We start from the raw sequence: 20564 nt of genomic DNA, 5'->3' as shown, positions 1-20564 counted from the left end.
ACAAAGTAAAAACTTTTCAAAATCCCCAAATTTCAGAACTATAATTCAATATCATCTCTTGTTTTTATTTTTTATTTGCTTGACGGGCCGGAGTTGGAGTTGTTGGTATGGTGTTGTTTCACAAAAGGGAAGAATAAATGCATTCTGAGTAATCAACCTATACCACGAACGTGAAAAAATAACTTCAAGTGCATGCTGCATGATGTGAATGATCTTTATAAAGGGCTTTTGATTTCACAGCACAGTATTTCAGGGTTCAGCACATACACATGATTAGCCAATCATCACTTTTTAAAGTCACAATTTCAAAATCGTCACTTACCAAACACTATCCCTTTAGCAAATGGAGGAAACAATTCTGAATGTCGGAATAAGTTTTTGTGAATTTGCCATAGTTCTTTGTGTAGTTTCTTAAAGTCACTGTATCTCTTCCATACGATTATCTAAAGAGAAAGGAAAATTAAATGTGTACCTCACAGTGAAACTACATAGGTTCAGATATCTGAACAAATAATCTTTTTCCATTAAAGAGCTCAAACTGTCAGGCAAAGGCAAACAAATATATGTTTGAACCAACATGGTTAACTGTCTGAAATTAAATAATAATAGTTAATTAAAAATATAAAGTAGCTGGGGCACTTGGGTGGCTTAGTCGGGTGTGTCCGATTCTTGATTTCAGCTCAGGTCACGATCCCAGGGTGGTGGGATTGAGCCCTGTGTCGGGCTCTGCACTAAGCATGGAGCCTACTTAAGATTCTCTCCCTCCCTCTGCCCCTCTCCCCCGCTCGCGCACACACTCTCTATCTCTAAAATAAAATTACACACACACACACACACACACACACACACCATGCAAAACAGCAATTCTTTCTCTAATTTTTCTGCTTTGGTTTTTAAATTTCATTTTAAACAAGTACTGTTTTCTTCATACTGCAAAAATATTCAACCTGGTACAAAGAAGGTCTATCTAAAATGTCACTTAACCTCTTCAAAAATCAATTACTATTGGCCTGAAACAAGCCAGATGTCAAAATACATATTCTGTCTCAAAAACAGCATGTTTATACACACAAAATAATTAATTTAGACAATTTTTAAACATCAAACACCCACACACCATTTGCCTAAAAGGATAAATTAATATGGAAAAAGAAATGGTTGTGTAGCAAGTAATTAACCTGAACGTTTACATTTCATAAATCTTATTTCACAAATCCCAGTTAAAAGTAATAGTAAAGATTTCTTAAGGCAAGATGAATCCTGAAAACAATACCATTAAACCTAGTATATTTCAACACAGAAAATAAGTCATCCAGATTATAAAACACGTAAAGTTTACTTCCATTAACTTGAATTACTATTTAACCTTATTCAGATTAAATTAGCAAAAAGAAAACAGATTTGACACAACTTTGATATCACTGATTCGGCCCCTCAGTCTCCACAAAATAGGGTAAAACTGAGTTTTAAATTTCATTACTGGTATACTAGGGTCTTTGCTTCTTAAAAACCTAAGAACTTCTAACGAACTCAATAGAGTGTAACGCTAATAAGCAAATCTTAGGCCATGCAGGTAATCAAGTGTGATTTAAGAGACTCTTGTCAAAAAATTACTCTCTGCATGTAAGAAATTCTTCACTAAACTTTATCATACTGCCTAAAATTCTACCATGATGAGTTTCTTGTTTTTAATATAGTTATTAATCCTAGGAGACTAGTCAGACTATAATATGAATTAATCTAAACTGTCTCCTCTGGATGTTTCCTTTCATTTATTTACTCAACAACAAAAATAGTCACCAAAACAATTATTTTCAAGAGCCTATTCTGTGCTAGGCTCTCTGTAAGCACAAAGGATGAAGAAATGAGAACGCAGCACCTGCCTTCAAAGACTTCCCAGCCTAGTTGGGCAGGATAAGCCAACACAGTGATGATGTCACAAGACAGTGTGATAGATGCAGACAAGGAAGCCCAAGGGAGTTATGGAAGGAGCACCTACAGAAGTTCTTATCTTAGGTAAGCATACTGAAGGGAAGTAGCAATTAGACCAACAAAAATAGAGAGAGAAGGGACTGGGGATGAAGTTTGTAAAGGAGAGTGAGAGGTCAAATATAATTAGTAGAATTTGGGCTTTTGCAACTGAATAAATCATGGTCCTACTCTCTAAGGTGAAGAAAAAGGGAGAAGAAACTTTTAAGATAAGAACAAAGTTCAATTTTAGACATATTTGACACAGATTTGGAGTTCAAGAGTGAGAACTAAGCAAGATGTATTAATTTGGGAATCATCAGCAGAGAGGTGGCAATCACTCAGCAAAGGTTTCTCAGCATCGGTAACGTGAGGAATCTAACAACAAAACAATGGCAAACCCTAACACTGAGAGGCCAGCCAGAAGTAAGGAAGAGGAAACCAAGTGCAAAGTAAGTGTTTAAGAAGCTTAGCTGTGGGGCACCTGGGTGGCTCAGTCAGTTAAGCATCCGACTTTGGCTCAGGTTATGATCTCACAGCTTGTAAGTTCGAGCCCTGCGTCGGGCTCTGTGCTGACAGCTTGGAGCCTGGAGCCTGCTTCAGATTCTGTGTCTCTCTCTCTGTCCCAAACCCACTTGCATTCTGTCTCTGTCTCTCTCAAAAATAAATATTTTTTTAAAAAGTTAAAAAAAAAAAAAAAGCTTAGTTGTGCCATGACACAGTCCACTGGGATGGAAGAAGAGATTTTATTTTAAAACAAAAGTGAATGGGACAAAAGCTGACAGCAAAGAACCAAGAGTCCCAGTAAGACAGAGCAAGAGGAGCTAACAACTAAGACAGCCAAAACAACACTCAAAAAGGAAACGGTCTCTGGACAGTGAGCTTACAAGTGACTTCAATTTTCATATTTTTTGCTTCTCTGTAGTTTCTAGTTTTGATACGGGAAAATAATTCTATCATAGGAAAAACAACAATGTTATTTTTATATTTTTAAAACATATCAAATTACAATGGCACCATGTTGCCAACGGCTTAAGGAAGAAATGGGTGATGGGCTTTGCATATGGTAAATGCCATCCCCAAAGCCTTTATAAACGAGATATAAGAGCTATTTGAAAGACTGTAGCTCTTAGAAACAATTAAATTAAATTAAATCTGCAGATAAAATTTCTATTCTAGTTAGGGCCATTTTTAAATAAAGGCAGAGTAACTTAAGGGGCAAAAGTTAACAACTTAATCACAATAATGATAATAACATGGTCTATAAACTGGCAGATAGTCTATCAGAGTAAGAATTAGAGCCCCAAAGGTGAGACTCTTCATCATGCCTAATTTATTCACTCACATACTCCTTATTCTCAACACTGAAGCTACAGAACCAAAATACCTAAGAGCAAATATAAACCCTCAAGAAATGAAGGAAACCAAAGCATCACAAAGTGTCACCATCTACTGCCTTTTTTTCTTCATACTCCTTGTAACCTTGGACATTTCTAGAAATCTTCCAAATGGAGAAGTGAACAAAAGCATACTTCCATTACATTAGCAAGTACTGATGTTTGTAACTGGACTACACAAAGTCCCAAAAGATGCATGCAAAAAATTACTTTCCCTAATAATTCTTTCCTATTACAAAAAAAGTTGCATAATAGCTATTGCTTTATTGAACCAACCCTGCAGAAATTTCTTATTCGTGAAAGTTACTTTGCATAAAACTCCTCAATTAAATATTACTTCAGTGACAATCATATATAGACTACCACTTTAGTAAAAGCTTAACTTTCATTAAAACATTCCCTTAAAATAATTTTTACAGAAAATAAATGTTATCTTTTCAGATAATTTCACTTAATGAGAGCAAAAACCTGTAGATCTCATAAACAAAGCCACTCATTCAATTAAGTCTGTCCTCTGATAGAGTATTTAAAATTGCTGAATCATCTTTTCTTGCAACCAACGTCACTACTATATTTCCTTATGGATTTTCTTTCTCCCCTTTTCAAGACTCTTCTTTCCCTTGACACATTTCTAAATGTTCTCAAATAGTTTTTTAAAAATTATTTTATTTATGAAATAAGATTTCTGATGTGATAACATAGAAAGTTCTATTTCAGTTCTCCTTTCCCAAATTTCACCAGTGAAATCTACTATCTATAGAGAAACAGAGTTATAGGTTACTTTTTTTTTTAAAGGTAGGGGAGGGAGAGCACAATGTATCTCTAGTTCTTTCTTTTCTGCAGGTGTTCATGCTTTTGAGAATCTACTGAACGAGAGGCCCCATTAACTTAACTGCTGTTGTCCCCTCAGATTTTCCCATGCTGCTATTAAAAAATAAAAACTTAGAGGGCGCCTGGGTGGTTCCGCTGTTAAGTGTCCAACTCTTGATTTCAGCTCAGGTCATGATCTCACAGTTGTGAGACTGAGCCGAGAGTGGGGCTCCATGCTTAGCATGGAGCCTGCTTGGGATTCTCTCTCCCTCTCTCTCTGTCCCTCCCCCACTTGTCTTTCTCTCAAAATAAATAAACATTTTCAAAATATGTAAAATAAAAATTAGAGGGAATTTTTTTTAAGTTTATTTATTTATTTTGGGTGACAGAGCGTGAGTAGGGAAGGGGCAGAAAAATCAGGCTCCAAGCAGGCGCCACACTATCGGCATGGAGCCCAACTCCAGCTCGAACTCCCAAACCATGAGATCATTACCTGAGCCGAAATCAAGAGTCAGTGGTTCAATCGACTGAGCCACCCAGGTGCTCCTTTAGAGGGAATTTTTAAGGGATAAAAAACAATTTTTTTTAATCTATCCTGGATAATTTTAAGTTTATTCCATGTGGGTATTTCAGCATTCTTAGTTAGAAGACACTGCTACCCAGTAGCATGTGCCAAGCATGTGCGAATACATCTATCAAAGAAAACCAGAAAAGGAAACCAGCAAAACGTCGCTGGTTTTGGAAGGATAGCATATTACTGGCCCTATATTTGGTTGGACTAACAGTACATCTTCTAATCCTCGATAGCTCTTGGGAAGCCTGATTAAATTCTAAAACAGTTAACTAAATGAATCTGTTAACAGGAGAGAGAAAGTGAAAGGCAAGAAAATGGAAACAAATTCTGGGTAGTGAATTTCTCTCCTAAATGAGAATTCCAATGTTTAAATGAAATACATGAGAAGCTAAAGTGTTGTTATAATTTCTAAGTCATTTTATATTTTAAGAAGCCAACCAGACAGAAGACATTTTAAAAAATTTTTATATCATTTCTAACAAAGGACCATGCAATCATCTAACTAAAGGACACTTACAAGAGTATTCTGATGAATGGTTCACCAACAGTTGTTATTATAAAAGAGTTTTCCCCAAAAAAGGATTAAGGAAATGGCAGAGAGTATGTTCATGGATGGGTTGGTTCAGGATTCTCCCTGGAAAATGGGAACATCAAGCTACAAACTACAGCATAGCAATCAGACAATGTATTCAAAGGAAATACAACCCATTTTTAATTTTAACAGAGTTGTAAAATTTCAAAAGCAGAACAGCCTATACTATTAATTCAACATAATTAGAAGAATTTTAAAGAAAGTCACACTAACCAATTGACACTTAAGTAGAGAGAGTACTTTAAAGAATGGTGCAAATTACTTTCACTTCCTTTTTGGGAGGATATAGACATAGAAATTGACATATCCTTTTCTTCCAAGATAACAATATTACAATATTCCCTTCCTGGCTACTGAGGGGGAAAAGTGAGATATCTTAAAATCCCTAAGGAAAATAGTACGAAATCTTTTAAACTCTTTTTAACCATAGGACAAAAACAAATACTGGATCAAATATAGCAAGAAATGATCATGTATAAAAGTTCAAATATGGTCTAAGCCTGATGGTCACACACTCAAATCAACCAGTACCAAACAATCAACTTAAATGTATGAATCAAGCCAGGCTTAAGTAAGGAGCAGTGGGACTTGTTAGCAAATACGTACTCCACCTAAACACATTAAAATTTAAATGGAAAAAAAAAAAAAAAAACTGCTGTAGAATCAAGAATGCCAATTTATAATGTCTTTTTTAAACACTTCAGTAAGAAAAAAAAAATTTCCCCAACATACGTGCTTCTAATCATAGTGTAAATGAGCAGGTAAATAAAATAATGAAAGGAAATCAAAAAAAATGTTAAAAGAAACAAGCTCCTCAGCTAGGATTCCTAAGGGTATATAACAAACGCAAAGTAATTACAAATAGAGAATTATATAGTGTTAAGCAAAAACACAACAAGCTGGCGTCATTTTAGAGAAGAGTCGGCAAAAGAACAACAAATTTAAAAAAGAAACAGTTACACCCAAAGCAGTTTTCCAAGCTGTCAACATGCTAACTCAATATAAAAGTGAAAGTAAGGGTGCCTGGGTGGCTCAGTCGGTTGAGTGTCCAAATTCGGCTCAGGTCATAATCTCACTGTTCCGTGAGTTCCAACCCTGCATCAGGTTTGCAGCTGTCAGCACAGAGCCCCTTTGGATCCTCTGTCCCCCCTTCTCTCTGCCCCTCCCCAGGTCATGCTGTCTCTCAAAAATAAATGAACATTTAAAAAAAGTCAAAGTAGACAGGAACCCATAATTTATTATGATGATCTTTAAAATTAATATTAGTTACTCAAATACTTCTCATTTTTTATTAGTTATCATGACTTTGAAATAAATAAGAGCTCTTAACTTATACTGAAACCTTATGTTAGTTATCAAAAATATTATCACAGGGGTGCCTGGGTGGCTCAGTCGGTTGAGCACCCAACTTTGGCTCAGGTCATGATCTCAGGTTCGAGCCCCGCGTCGGGCGGGCTCTGTGCTGACAGCTCAGAGCCTGGAGCCTGCTTCAGATTCTGTGTCTCCCTCTCTCTCTGCCCCTCCCCCACTCATGCTCTGCCTCTCTCTGTCTCAGAAATAAATAAATATTAAAAACAAAAATTAAAAAAATATATTATCACATTAAACAGCACTATAATTCCTTAAATTGTTCCTCGTGTAACTTAACATGTACTTAACAGATCCAGACAAACATAAATATAGACATACCAATATTCAGTTTCCTCAACAAAGCATTTAATTAAATTTGTATCAAATATATAAAATAAAATTTTCATATGTATAGACATGTTACCTCCTGGACATCTTCTGGGTTTCTTCGAGAAACAACCTAAAACAAAACATACACAGAAATATCTCATCATTACCAAAATTTAAGATTTCAAATTTGTATAACTACTTTCAACAGTATTTGTATAAATAATTCAATTTGTTTAAAAGAAAAGAAATACCATATTTTATCACTTAGCTATATATATCTTATATCACTCAGCTATATAACTTCACCATCTGAAACATGCTACAAAATTAAGAAAAAGGCAGCTAACAAAAAATCCACACACTAAAGTTCATGCATTACATTCGTAAGAGAATGCCCTGGCTTCACTCTTACTTGACATAATTCTAACAAGCTAGTCTATCCCCCTTCTGAGCCTACATATAAGGTAAAAGCAAAAAAAACAGCGGGTACCCACACAAAGCGTACAAGAGACGGCTCTGTATTACTTAGACGGCTCTGTATTACTTGTTATAACTGTATGTGAATCTACAATTAGCTCAATAAATAATTTCAACTTAAAAAAAAAGCAGCCACAATGGCCAGACACACCAATATCTGTGAGAAGTAATCACTGACCATATAATGATGAAGAAAAAAACAAAAGTAACTTATAAAACATTATAATCCTATCAGGGTTTTCAGGGACAAATAATCCTATCAATATTCCCTGAGCAAAGAGAAAGAGGGAGGATTCTTTCATATTTTTCTAATTATAAAAGCCAAAAAGTCTAACACCATTTAGAAAGATTTCCGCACTGGGGCACCTGAGTGGCTCAGTCAGTCAGGTGTCTGACTTCGGCTCAGGTCATGATCTCACAGCTCGTTGAGTTCGAGCCCCGTGTAGGGCTCTGGGCTGACAGCTCAGAGCCTGGAGCCTGCTTCAGATTCTGTGTCTCCCTCTCTCTCTGCCCCACCAGAGCTTGTGCTCTGTCTCTCTGTGTCTCTCAAAAATGAATTAACATTAATAAATAGATAGATAGATAGATAGATAGATAGATAAATTTAAAAAAAGATTTCCTCACAAAACTTAAAAAAAGAAGGCTGGGTGTTTAAATCATCAAATAGCATTTTAGTGGGAAAAACTGACATTTGATACATAATAGCATCTAGGCAAATGTAAAATTCATGTACTTGATGCTACAATATGCATCTTGCAAAGACAAGAAGAAAACATCAGACACATTAAAACAGTTGCCTATGGATGAGAGAAAGAAAAAAGTCTTTGATGACTGGTCACGATACCACGAACTGAAGATGATGATCAACTCAACACTACTCCTGAGGTCCAAAACAAAAAATATATATATACTATTTAAAGTCAGCCAGGGTGGCTCAGTTACCACCTGGGTGGCTCAGTCAGTTAAGTATCTGACTCTTGATTTCAGCTGAGGTCATGATCTCACTCTGTGAGATCTAGCCCCACAACCAGCTCTGCACTGACAGATTCTCTCTTTCCCTCTCTCTCTGGCCCTCCCTGGCTCATAGTCTCCAAATAAATAAACCAACTTTAAAAAAAAAAAAAGGAAAACAAGGGGTGCCTGAGTGGCTCAGCTGGTTGAGCGGCCGACTTTGGCTCAGGTCATGATCTCACGGTCAAACTCACTCTGTGAGTTTGAGCCCCGCATCAGGCTATGTGTTGGCAGCTCAGAGCCTGGAGCCTGCTTTGGAGTCTGTGTCTCCCTCTCTCTCTGTTCCTCCCTTGCTTGTGCTCTATCTCTCTCTGTCTCTCAAAAATAAATAAATGTTAAAAAAAAATTTTTTTTAAAAAAGGAAAATGAACAGAGCCTTCAGACCCATACTTTTATAACTTTTAATGCTGTATTAGCAATTATCTCAACAAGTAGTATCAACTCTAAAAAATACTGTAAATTCTCTCTGATATAGGTTGCTAACTAGCATTTAGTAACTTTTTTCTGGGTGAATTTCAGTATTTTGTCATAAAATTCAGCCAATAAATTCCACAGAAGATGGAATTTAAAGTGGTGATTCCTTCTGTTTAAAGTTCATAAATTTCCACTGCAAGCGTTACCTATCATGGGTAAGATGCAAGACATATATCTTCAAAAGCCTCTTGCTACAGAGAATTCTATCCCCAAGTCATCTTCAAAATTATGACCCTAAAGCAGCGCTTCACAAACCGTGCTGTATGGAATATCAATATTGTTTAAAATCAGTGCTCTTAAAGGAAGAGCTTAATGACAATTTCAGTTTACCTTTATTTAAAAAAGAAATGTTTTGGGGCGCCATTTTGGGGATCCATGACACGGATCTCGCGGTCCGTGAGTTCGAGCCCGGTGTCAGGCTCTGGGCTGATGGCTCAGAGCCTGGAGCCTGTTTCCGAGTCTGTGTCTCCCTCTCTCTCTGCCCCTCCCCCGTTCATGCTCTGTTTCTCTCTGTCCCAAAAATAAATAAAAAACGTTGAAAAAAAAATTAAAAAAAGAAAAAAGAAAAAAGAAATGTTTTTTACAGCAGAATTTCTAAAGGCCTTTAATATATTATTATGCCTAGTAAATCTCCAAAAGGAAAATAGAACAGTATTTCCCCAGGTCATCTATCCACTCCACTTTTTATTTTTATCATGTTATTTGTTGTTATTTTATTTACTTAGTGCAACATCCACTAAATTTGGAATACATTTGGGAAATGTCGCTGTAATATCTGTAGTCTATCTGCCCCTGTTAATGCCAACAGCAAATTCTGAATTTAGGAAAACAAATAAGGGCTTACAGTGAAGGTAACTGTCTCCTACTGTGCTAAGAAATTAAATCCTTTACTTCATTTAATCATCCCAACAACCCTGCCTGGCAGGACAAGATAACCAAGCCCAAGAGCATCACTAATACTAAACATATTAATCAGTTACAGGCAGGACTGGATCTCAGAGCCATGATTCCAAACAAAGTAGTCCTTCCAGGACATAACCAAATCAGCCCTCCTAAAGATTAAAATTCCAAGTTTGCAAGTAATATTCCTGATGCCTATTAGGTAAATCCATTTTGTCTTTTACAGAGAAATGTAAGTCAACCAAAAAACAGCAGCCAAAGAAGTGCTTTGGCAGAAGAGAAGGCGCTAAGAAAGGGGTTTGAATACAGGCTCTAGTACTAGCCACTAACTGCTTTTTTACCAGTTGGGTAATAAACCAAAGAAAAAGCAACCTTAAAACGAGCCCTCTTGCCTATCTTTAAAACAAAGACCTGAGGTTAGGGCTTGGCCTAGCTCAGGACCATAATAATCAACAGATCATACAGTAATTAGGTCCTCTGTATCCATTTCACAGTGTTAATTTATTTTATATAAATAATAAATTATTTCATACAAATATAAAATATAAATATATAAATTTTATAAAAATATAAATATGTATTTATATCAATATATAAAAATAATTTATTTTATATAAATTATTTTATATAAAATTTATTTTATCTTACTTTTGAATAAGTATTACCAAGTTTCCTTAAAAGTCAAGTCTAAAATACTCATTTATCTAATTACCATCAAAATTATGATTTGAAATCACTCTCTTAACTCAGACCTACACAAAAGAATTGTCTTCTTCATGAGATTGATAGTTCCTAGAAAACAAAGCTACAAAAATTATTCGAACATATTATATCGCCTACAAAAAAATGATCACAAAATAAGTCCCTTTAGAACCAAGTAGGAATGAGTCAAATATAAATTTTAAGAAGCTACTTTTATGAGCAACTTATTACAGTCAAATCTGATGGCTGTTCAGCTACTAATTTGGTAATAGCAGAGCTAAGAAGACAAAGGGTTTACAAAAGTAACATTCTTTTTAAAACTTAGTGTCAAGATACAAATAATCAAACATGGAAAAAAAAGAGAGAGAGAGAGAGAGGGACATGCCTACTCTCCATTTCTCAAAGATATGACTCTCCAAATGTAGGATGGGAATAATTGGATATACAAAAATGTAAGGTTACACTATAGTGAACATTTCCCATCGTGCCCATTAGGTAAACCAAATGGCACATTCATCAATGTAATGCACGCAATCCTGACTTTCAGACATTTGAGTTTCACAAAATCCATACTTTCATATAAATATACTGACACCTTTAAACTGCATTTCATACACACACACCTTTAAACTGCATTTCATACACACACACACACACACACACACACACACACACACACACCCTGGCAAGAAGAGGAGATACCTCAAAGTGCCCAACTCACGCAGTCCTCTTACCAAACTCAACCTTCCCTCCCACCCCGTCACCTGCATCTCAGTTCCTCTCTCCCTTTTTTCCCTGCAGAGCTGCAGGTGTCACTGGTTGGCAAGAATATTTGGGTTGGTTAATCACCTGCCAACCAGGTAGTCTGGACCCAAGAGACAGCACCTGCACAAACCATAATTAGACACTTTACAACACTGTTTAGTTCTCTGGAATGAAAGAACTCCCATATAAGATAGAGACGTCAATGGGAAAAAAATTTAGGCATTCTACTTTCTAACAAGTTTTTACAAAAGTAATATGTGGAAAGGAATTATTGCTTTCTACATCATTAAAATCCCAAAATCTAAAGAGAGAATAAAGAAACTACAACAGCAAGTTACTTTTGGATACTCAGTAAATGTTAAAGTTGTTTTTCTCACTTCAAATTTTACCAACCATTATAGCACCACTCTAAGGTAAACTATTTTCCAAAGTTCAAGGAAAATCAAAACGCTTACTGTTCAAGTTTGCAGTTTAACATAAAATCTTAATGTGAACTCAAATGCCCAAGCATATAAGTTGTCAATAAACAAAATGAAAACAGAATTTTAAAACCTGCTTACTAAAGTTTTTGGTATGTGAGATGGTTTCCTATTAAACAATATTGAGTCAAAAACAAAGGTAGAATGAAACATTACTCTAGGAAAAAACTGAACAACTTAAGAGCCATGAGTTTTCAAAATGTCTAATCATAAATACATTTTTCAATAAATTAATCTTCCCCCACCCCCATGACTACTCCATTTACTGAAAATATTTCCAGAGTAAGCCCATACCAATTATTTCTTCAAGAAACTTTCAGGGAGCTACTGATTTAACAACTGGTAATGAGTGGTAATTCTCACCACTTTAACACTAGACATTTGTAATAATGTAAACAGTTAATTAAGGGTTTAAAATTTAGTAGGCTTGTATTTCCTTATAGTGGCTTCAGTTATTACTTGCAATGTTTATGAATATGCATTACTTTCAAAATAAAAAGCTAACAAAACCAAAAATTAAATCTGCTGCCTCCCATATACAAAAACTCCACAGTGACTATCATAATTAAAAGACTGAATGCTTTCCAAGTTCAGGAACAAGGGAAGGATGTCCACTCTCATCACTCCTATTCGACCTAGTACTACAAGTCCTCGCAAGAATAAGACAAGAAAAAGAAATAAAGGACATACAGACTAGAAGGAAAAAATAGAACTGCCCCTTTTGCCAAACATGTATTGTCTATGTAGGAAAAGATGAAAACTCTACCAAAAACTCCTAAACTAATAAGTAACTTTGAAAAGGCCATAGATATAAGGTCAACACAAAAATGAACTCAAGGGGCGCCTGGGTGGCGCAGTCGGTTAAGCGTCCGACTTCAGCCAGGTCACGATCTCGCGGTCCGTGAGTTCGAGCCCCGCGTCAGGCTCTGGGCTGATGGCTCAGAGCCTGGAGCCTGTTTCCGATTCTGTGTCTCCCTCTCTCTCTGCCCCTCCCCCGTTCATGCTCTGTCTCTCTCTGTCCCAAAAATAAATAAAAAAAAAAAAAAAAAAACGTTGAAAAAATGAACTCAAATGTCTTTATACCAGCAATGAAAAAATGAAAACCAAATTTTTATTTTTTTCTCCAACCACATTTTATTTTTTTTATATTAAATATAAGTTATTGTCAAATTGGTTTCCATACAACACCCAGTGCTCATCCCAACAGGTACGCTCCTCAATGCCAATCACCCACTTTCTCCTCTCCCCCACTCCCCATCAACCCTCAGTTTGTTCTCAGTACTTAAGAGTCTCTTATGAAAACCAAATTTTTAATACCACTTACAATAGCTACAAAAAGATGAAATACTGGGGAATATATTTAACAATAATGTCCAGAATCTGTATACGGTCAACATAAAATGTTGAAAGAAATCAAAGAACATCTAAATTAATGGCATGACATACTGTGTTCATTTGCAAATTTACAGATTCAACAGAGTAAAGATTCAATTCTCCCAAAAACTGACCCATAGATTTAATGGAATTCTAATAAAAATCCCATTAGGATTTCCTATAGATATAGACAACCTGATCTAAAATTGATATAGAAAAGCAAAGGAACTAGAATAGTCAAAACTATTTTGAAAAAGAATAAAGTTGGAGGAATTCTACTCCCTAATTTTAAGACTTACTATAAAGATAAACCTACCATAATCAAGACAGTGTGGTATAGAACGAAATAGAGAATCCAGAAACAGATCCACATATATAATGCTGACATTTTTGACAGAGATGCAATTTAAAAAAAGAAAAAAAAGAAAAAAGGCTAGTCTCTTAAACACTGTTTTGTTGCAATTGAACATACGTGTGCAAAAATGAACCTCGGCCTAAACCTCACACCTTATACAAAAATAAACTCAAAATGAATCATAGAGCTAAATGCAAAATGCAAAACAATTTTCTAGAATGAAACACTGGGGAAAAAATTGTGACCTGGGGGTATTAAAGAATTTTTAGATCAAACACTAAAAGCACACTTCATACGAGAAAAAAAAAATTATAAACGAGAATTTACCAAAATTAAAACTTTTGGCTTTGTGAAAGACACTGTTAAGAGTGAAAAGATACACTACACACTGGGAGAAAATATTTGTAATCACATAGCTGACAACAAACTTACATCCAGAACAACTAAAGAATCTCAAAATTCCACAGTTAGAAAACAAACAACCCAATGAAAAAATGGGAAAAGACAGCCTCAAAAGGTTAAATACTGGCCGATTCTATTTATACAACACCCTCAGAAAGACAGAAGTAGAGAGGTAGAGAGCACATCAGTGGTCACCAAAGGGCTAAGAGGTGGGGAGACAAGTGTGAAAAAGAGATAGCATGAGGGAGTGTTTGGGGATGTGGAACTGTTCTGTTTCCTGATGATGGTGGTGGATATTTGAATCTATATGTGTAAAGATTCACAGAAGTATATAACAAGTCAATTTTACTGTATATCAGTTTAAAAAGGAACACTTAGAAAAACAATGCCTCTTTCCAGGCCTCTCTCAAGTTCCTGCAGTATCTCCCAGCTAGGCATCAAGAACACAAAGTTAAAAAGGCAGCCCACCCTCAGAGGAGGAAGCAAACAAGTACAATATGACAAAGGCTTTCATGGAGGAACATATAACACACATGGGGTTCTACACCTAAGAAAGGGTTCCTGGAGAGCACAGGGCAAGAGCTGACACTTCAGATGAGCAGGGATGCCAACACAAAAGAGAACTTTCCAGACGGAGGAAACAGCATCTAACAGACAGGTAAGGGGGGGGGGGGGGGGGGGGGGGCGGGGCAGGCGCGGAAATGTACTACCATACTTGGGAAACTACAAATAATTCCTTTCCCTAGCACAAGCAGGCCATATACAAGAATATGGTCAGGAATTGAAAGCAGGTTCCTTCCAGGCAATACAACTAGTGTTTCAATTTGATGCCTTAGAAATGGCAATTTTCAGACTCAAATCAAGCTAAGTACTTCTTCCCTTCATTCCCTACTCCCTTTTTTGTTCACATTATCACAGTTACTGTATTTTCCATGTACCCATCAGTTTTGCCAAACTACAGTAAGGCCCTGTGGGGACACATAGGTCTCCCCATACATACACCCATAGAATCTAATGAAATGTGTTTTATAACATAGGTAGTCAACAGCACAGCACTGGGATAAAAGCACTGTGACTCAGGCCAGTCTACTAGGCTCAAATCTAGACTCCACCCCTGGCTAGCCATGTGACCCTGGGCAAGTTACTTAACCTCTCTGGGCCCCAATTTCCTCACTGATAATGTGAGAATAATAATAGCATCTACTCATTGAGCTGCTGTGGAAAATGTCCCAATTTATATAAAACGCTTAGAACAGTGCTCGACTCATAGTAAGCATCATGTGTTTGCTCTTAATACTCAACAAATGTTAGCAACATAAAATGAGGACTTACATATTCTCAGTCTGAAAACAAACCTAAATTGCTTTAAGTATGCACAAGACTTGCACACTGAAAATTAGAAAATGTCGCTTAAAGAGCTACATAAATGGAAGATACATGGATCAGAAGATTCGATATTGCTAAGGTATCAATATCGCTAAGATATCTTCTTCTGTAGAAGCTGATCTACATTCTCAAAGTACGCCAATCAAAATCTGGGTAGGCATGTTTATAGAATTTGCCAAACTGATTCTAAACTTTATACAGAAATGCAAACAATCTAGAACAGCCAAGACAATTTTGAGAAAGAGAACCTACTTTCAAGACTTAGTTTAAAGCCACAGTAAACAAGGTTGTATGCCATCAAGAAAAAAGAAAGCATACGTCTAAACAAAGACTTATATACAAATGGTCGTGATAACTATACTCATAATAGCCAAAAACTGGAAACAACCCAACTCAACAGGAGAATGGATTCACTGTAGTATAACCATACAATGGAGTATCGGTCAGCAATAAAAAAGAGTAAAAACAACAACAGAGATGAATCTCAAGTACTCATGCTAAGTTACGAAGTCAAACCAAAAAACAAAGTGCATACTGTATGATTCCATTTATATCAAATTCTAGAAAATACAACCTGATCTACAGTGACAGAAAAATGACCAGTGGTTCCCTAGGGACAGGGGGTGGGGAGGGGGGGAACCAAATGCAAAGAGGCCTGGGGGAACTTGTGCAGAGATGACCATGGCAGTGGTGACACAACTATATACATTTGTCCAAACTCATCAAATTGTACAAATAAAACTGGTGAATCTGATTGCACATAAATTGTGCTTCAATTCATAATATAGACATAAGGCAACAACGCGTTTTAAAAATAAAAGTATAGTAGGATGCCTAGGTGGCTCAGTTAAGCGTCCGGCTCTTGATTTTGGCTTAAGTCAGGATCTCATGGTTGCGAGATCAAGTCCTGGGCCAGTTCCATGCTGAACATGGAGCCCGCTTGGGATTCTCTTTTTCCCCTCCCTTTCCGCTCTTCCCCATGCAGGCATGCACTCTCTCTCTCTCAAAATAAATAAACAAAAACAGTAATTTTTAAAAATTAAAATGAAAGCATACCTTTTGCTTTCCATACTTGCAGAAAGAATACAGGCAAGAATTTGCCATTCATTTAATGCAGTTGAGAAATCTGCATTATAGTATGAGTTTTGTTAACATAGCATGGTGAAACAACCAAAAACACTGCTAATGGTTCTTGTAGATCTGTGTCTTCTTTAAGTGAAGAACCAAGGAAATCTCTAAAACAACTTTCCAATTCTTAATATTTACTCTAGATAAAAATTGATAAACAACACAGAACTTACCTAGGAAATCTGTTAGCCAGCATGTGACTGGCCATAAGGTTAGTCAAGCCTGCTAGGTTCCAGAGAAATGCAAAACTAAGCACAAAGGAGTCTTAAAAAGATGAGAGAGCTCTTATGCTACCTAAAACTTAACAATGGTACTTACTTCCCATGATTCTAATTCTACTTCTACATAAAGAACGCTATAAGGATCAAGAATATAGGGACTGCTTCCTAAAGCTAGAAGAAAATCAATAGTAGGAAACACAGAAGACATCCCTAATCTTTAGCTCATGAAGTTGTCTCAGGGGAGCACTACTTACTTGGTTAATTCTCCTGAGGAAAGATGTTTTTCTCCTTAAGTCTCACAAAATAATAAATATTTTACTTGTTTTATAATATTACACATACTTTTTCTAAAAAGTATATCTCCATGATGACCCTCAAGCCTTAAAATGAAAAAAGCAAAACAGAAGCCAAAAATGAGGAAATAGCCATTTACAAGGAGAAAAGAACACAGTGTAAGCAATTTCCAGTTCAAATAACCATGGCAATATGTAGCATGCATATCATAGAGATTTGGTTAGTTCTAAGGAAATGTGCTACTTCATGTTCTAATTCATGTTGTCATACATTAGCTGTTGGTCATAAAAATTAGTTCACAGCTTAAGAAAAGATACTTAAGATGTAAATGAGGTTAACCTTTCCTTCTGCGAAGTAAGACTACAAGTAATAATCATACCCAGTGTTTCCTATTTGAGTTCCACACACATACACAGCTTCAGGGCTTTATGGGCTCTGTCCCTCCCAGGTATGGGCTCTGCCTACCACGCCCTCTGCTTTTCTCTCACCTGTCTGGATTCTTCCCATCCTTCACCACCTATCTTAATTCTTCTCCTTCTCCCTTGAGCCAGAGCAACCTCTCTATCTTCTGAAATCCCACAGCTCTTTTCTGCAGTCTCTTAAAGCATTTAACATTCTCTCTTGTACTACTTTAAGTCCAGTTTACTCTCTTCTATGAATATCCTTGAAAGGAAGGGACATGCTTTATTCAGTCTTGTATTCCTCATAGCACTTAGTGCCTCAAACCAAACATGTATTGATTGGATGTGCTGCCTAGAATGCCGAGAAAAACATTCCACCGATTTCTTTTCAACACTGTGTGCCATACACTGCCTCGGGTGATGTAAAAGGAAACAAATACCAGTGATGGAGACCTACTGTCGATCTACTAAGAGACACTGACATGTAACCAGGTTAATACAATATAATTGAGGTACATGTTATCATAAGGGATGAGTACAGTGCTGTGAAGGGAACACTATCTATGTTAAAGATTGTTCTAATTCCACAAACTACGTTAGGAAAGTAGATTTTGAAGGGCCCAATTACCAGAAACGTTTCAGAAGTGGTAATTCTAAGGGTCCCTTAATTTTAGTCTTAAAAAATTTCTTAAGCTGAAACTAACACTCCGCCAATATAACAACCTTACTTGCATAACTGGAAGTAACAAATTTCCTTCTATCTTCAGTATAACCCTCTGAGATAACCAGGCCTGGTCTTATCTTTAAACAAATTTGCTCCTCCCATCTTCTCACATTTGTCTGAATTGTGCACCATTTCCATAAACCACGTACCACTCTCATGAGCCAAACTCTGTTTATCTAAATATACCTAACCTTTACAGTTCTCAAATCCTACTTCCTGTGCTAACACAGAGGATTATGCCATCCTCCAAATGTACATTTAGCATTACTACTATCTGTACCTCTCTTTTCTAACAATTAATGACAATAATAAAGTTAATTCTTAACTTTTTATATAACTTGGACTTAAGCAGAACTAGACTGAAATCCCAAATGTGCACCTATCTTATGATGTAAAATTGGTCAAGTTGTGAAACTTCCTTGAACCTCAGTTTCCTCATCATTAAAATTAGAATTCCATTGGGTAATATGTTCAAAATGCCTAATATACACACATATTCATACATACATACATTACATACATTCGGACTTATTTTTGTTACTCTTCTTTTCCAAGCAGGGAGATGCAAACTCTCTTTAAAACCCACCGCAAAAGCAATGATGAACAAAGTGGGTACTAAAAATTGCTTAGCTGATGTAAAGAAGCCTCACAACTTTTAAATATGCCCTCAAAACAACTCATACAAGACACACACACACACACACACACACACACACACACACCCCGGTAAAATTTCCCGCATGACACCTACTGAACACCATGAAAAACTCAGATGCAAAATGACACAACCAGATACAGAGGTCCTAGGCTGGTAACCCTAACACCGACATCCTTCTCAAGAATCTGTCTGCCTCAGTACAAACCTGACACTGTATAAAAGGTCAAGAGAAGAAATATATTTTATTATGTAAGTTAATTTTTCAATCTACACTATCCCTGGGAAGCAAGCAAAACCACTTCTGCAGATTTCAGCCTCAGAAGAGAAAGTCCTAATGGGATAGGGTCTGAGTCATCCATTTAAAACCATCAACGCCTGCCCCACCCTGGAACGAGGGCACTACCGCGACCTTCTACAGCACAGTCTCCAGCATCCAACACTCAGCACCCACCCCAGCCTTCCTAAGTCCCCACCTCCGACGCGGGTCCAGGCACTAGGAGCACCCAGTCCCACCCCAGGCTCTGACCCAGGGTCAGGTACCCCCACACCAGGGCACATACCCTGGTCCCTCACGCCCCAACTCAGGATTCTACCCACGCCTGACACCGGCACTCACCCGGGCGGTGACCTTATACACCGTGTAGCCCCTTGGATGTCGCTGGGGCTCGGTGACAGTGTAGAAACGGGCCAGGTCGGCACCCCGCTCCCGGGGAGAGGTCATCCTCCCGCCGCCTCTGCCGCCGCCGCCGGCCGGGGACCATCAGGACAACCCGGCGCCGCCGCGGTCCGGGATCCCCAAACAGCCGCGAAGCGGCGAGGGGGCGGCGGCTCCACGGCTGCCCTCCGCCGCTCGGCTTGTGCTTCCGGCTCGGCAGAGAAGCTTCCGGGTCAGGCCTTTGCCAGCGTCCTGGGGGAGGGGAAACCCCGCGCAGGACGCTGGCCCCTGTCCCGGCCGGGGCCTGGCATCAGGGATCAGGTGGTCGCATTACCTCTCTTGTCACCGTGGATACCTGAGACTTCTCCAAAGAAGTCTCTGTGCGCTAGCTCTTGACACCTTCTAGATTTTTCTGAGCGCTGTTAGAGCCACGACACACAGGTGAGATCCCGGTCCTCCACACCCTCGGCCAACCTGTGTACAAACTTATATGCAGTCGTAAAGGGACGGAGGGATAGTCCAGCCTAGCGTCTTCTTTCCTTCCCTACTCACGGCCGATCATTTTGCATACCCACAACAACATCTGAACTGTCACAGACATAACTGCTCCTTTTTTCTAAGACAAATCCCGTCCACCCGTGCACCTGTCTTTCAACGTCCACAGCGGCCCACAACCCTATGTCTATCTTAAAATTCATCCCCTCGGATGCTAAAACCTGGAACCTGCGTCTAACTGGGGAAAAAAAAAAAAAATCACACGACCTCTAAAAGCTACTATGAAGATAGAGTTTCCCATTCAATTGGTTGCTATCCAGTGCTTGGCAATTCTTTACCTTGCCTTGATCAGGATTTTCTTATTCCCCATAACATTTATTCCAGGTCTTTGCCATTCACCTCAACGCTCTGTTCCTCCTAGTCTTGCCCATCTACCGTTTGTCCCTGCCTTTCTTTCAGAAGAAGGGGGAGGAGTCCTCAGTACCAACCCCTTCATCTTCTCACATTTCTGTTCTGGTATGAGACATGGACACATCCCTTCCACATTATTTACTTATTTATTTTTATGTTTATTTATTTTTGAGAGAGAGAGAGAGAGACAGAGTGCAAGCAGGGGAGGAGCAGAGAGAGAGGGAGACGCAG

At 37.8% G+C, this 20564-nt stretch overlaps 1 protein-coding gene across 8 annotated transcripts in view; it reads right to left on the bottom strand.

The window, feature by feature from the left end:
- RPS6KC1 (ribosomal protein S6 kinase C1) overlaps positions 1–19646 on the bottom strand; it is a 320826-nt gene extending 301180 nt beyond the window's left edge. For 3 of the 8 annotated variants that reach the window (XM_086694889.1, XM_086694893.1, XM_086694888.1), the window contains exons 1-3: positions 19389–19645; positions 7116–7151; positions 323–443 (exon numbers count right to left, since the gene is read on the bottom strand). In XM_086694889.1, coding sequence (XP_086551015.1) covers positions 323–443; positions 7116–7151; positions 19389–19493 — 262 coding nt within the window. In that variant the 5' untranslated portion in view covers positions 19494–19645. Of the gene's footprint in view, positions 1–322; positions 444–7115; positions 7152–19388 lie in introns of all 8 variants that reach the window. The other 5 variants (XM_086694891.1, XM_086694892.1, XM_025921223.2 and 2 more) reach the window with 3 other exon arrangements.
- Between the last annotated feature and the right edge of the window lie 918 nt (positions 19647–20564).

The sequence above is a fragment of the Puma concolor genome, chromosome E4 (genome assembly GCF_028749965.1).
Source record: "Puma concolor isolate L17-30 chromosome E4, mPumCon1.1.hap2, whole genome shotgun sequence".
NCBI classification, from domain to species: Eukaryota; Metazoa; Chordata; class Mammalia; order Carnivora; family Felidae; genus Puma; species Puma concolor.
This window is presented reverse-complemented; position numbering and strand designations above follow the sequence as displayed.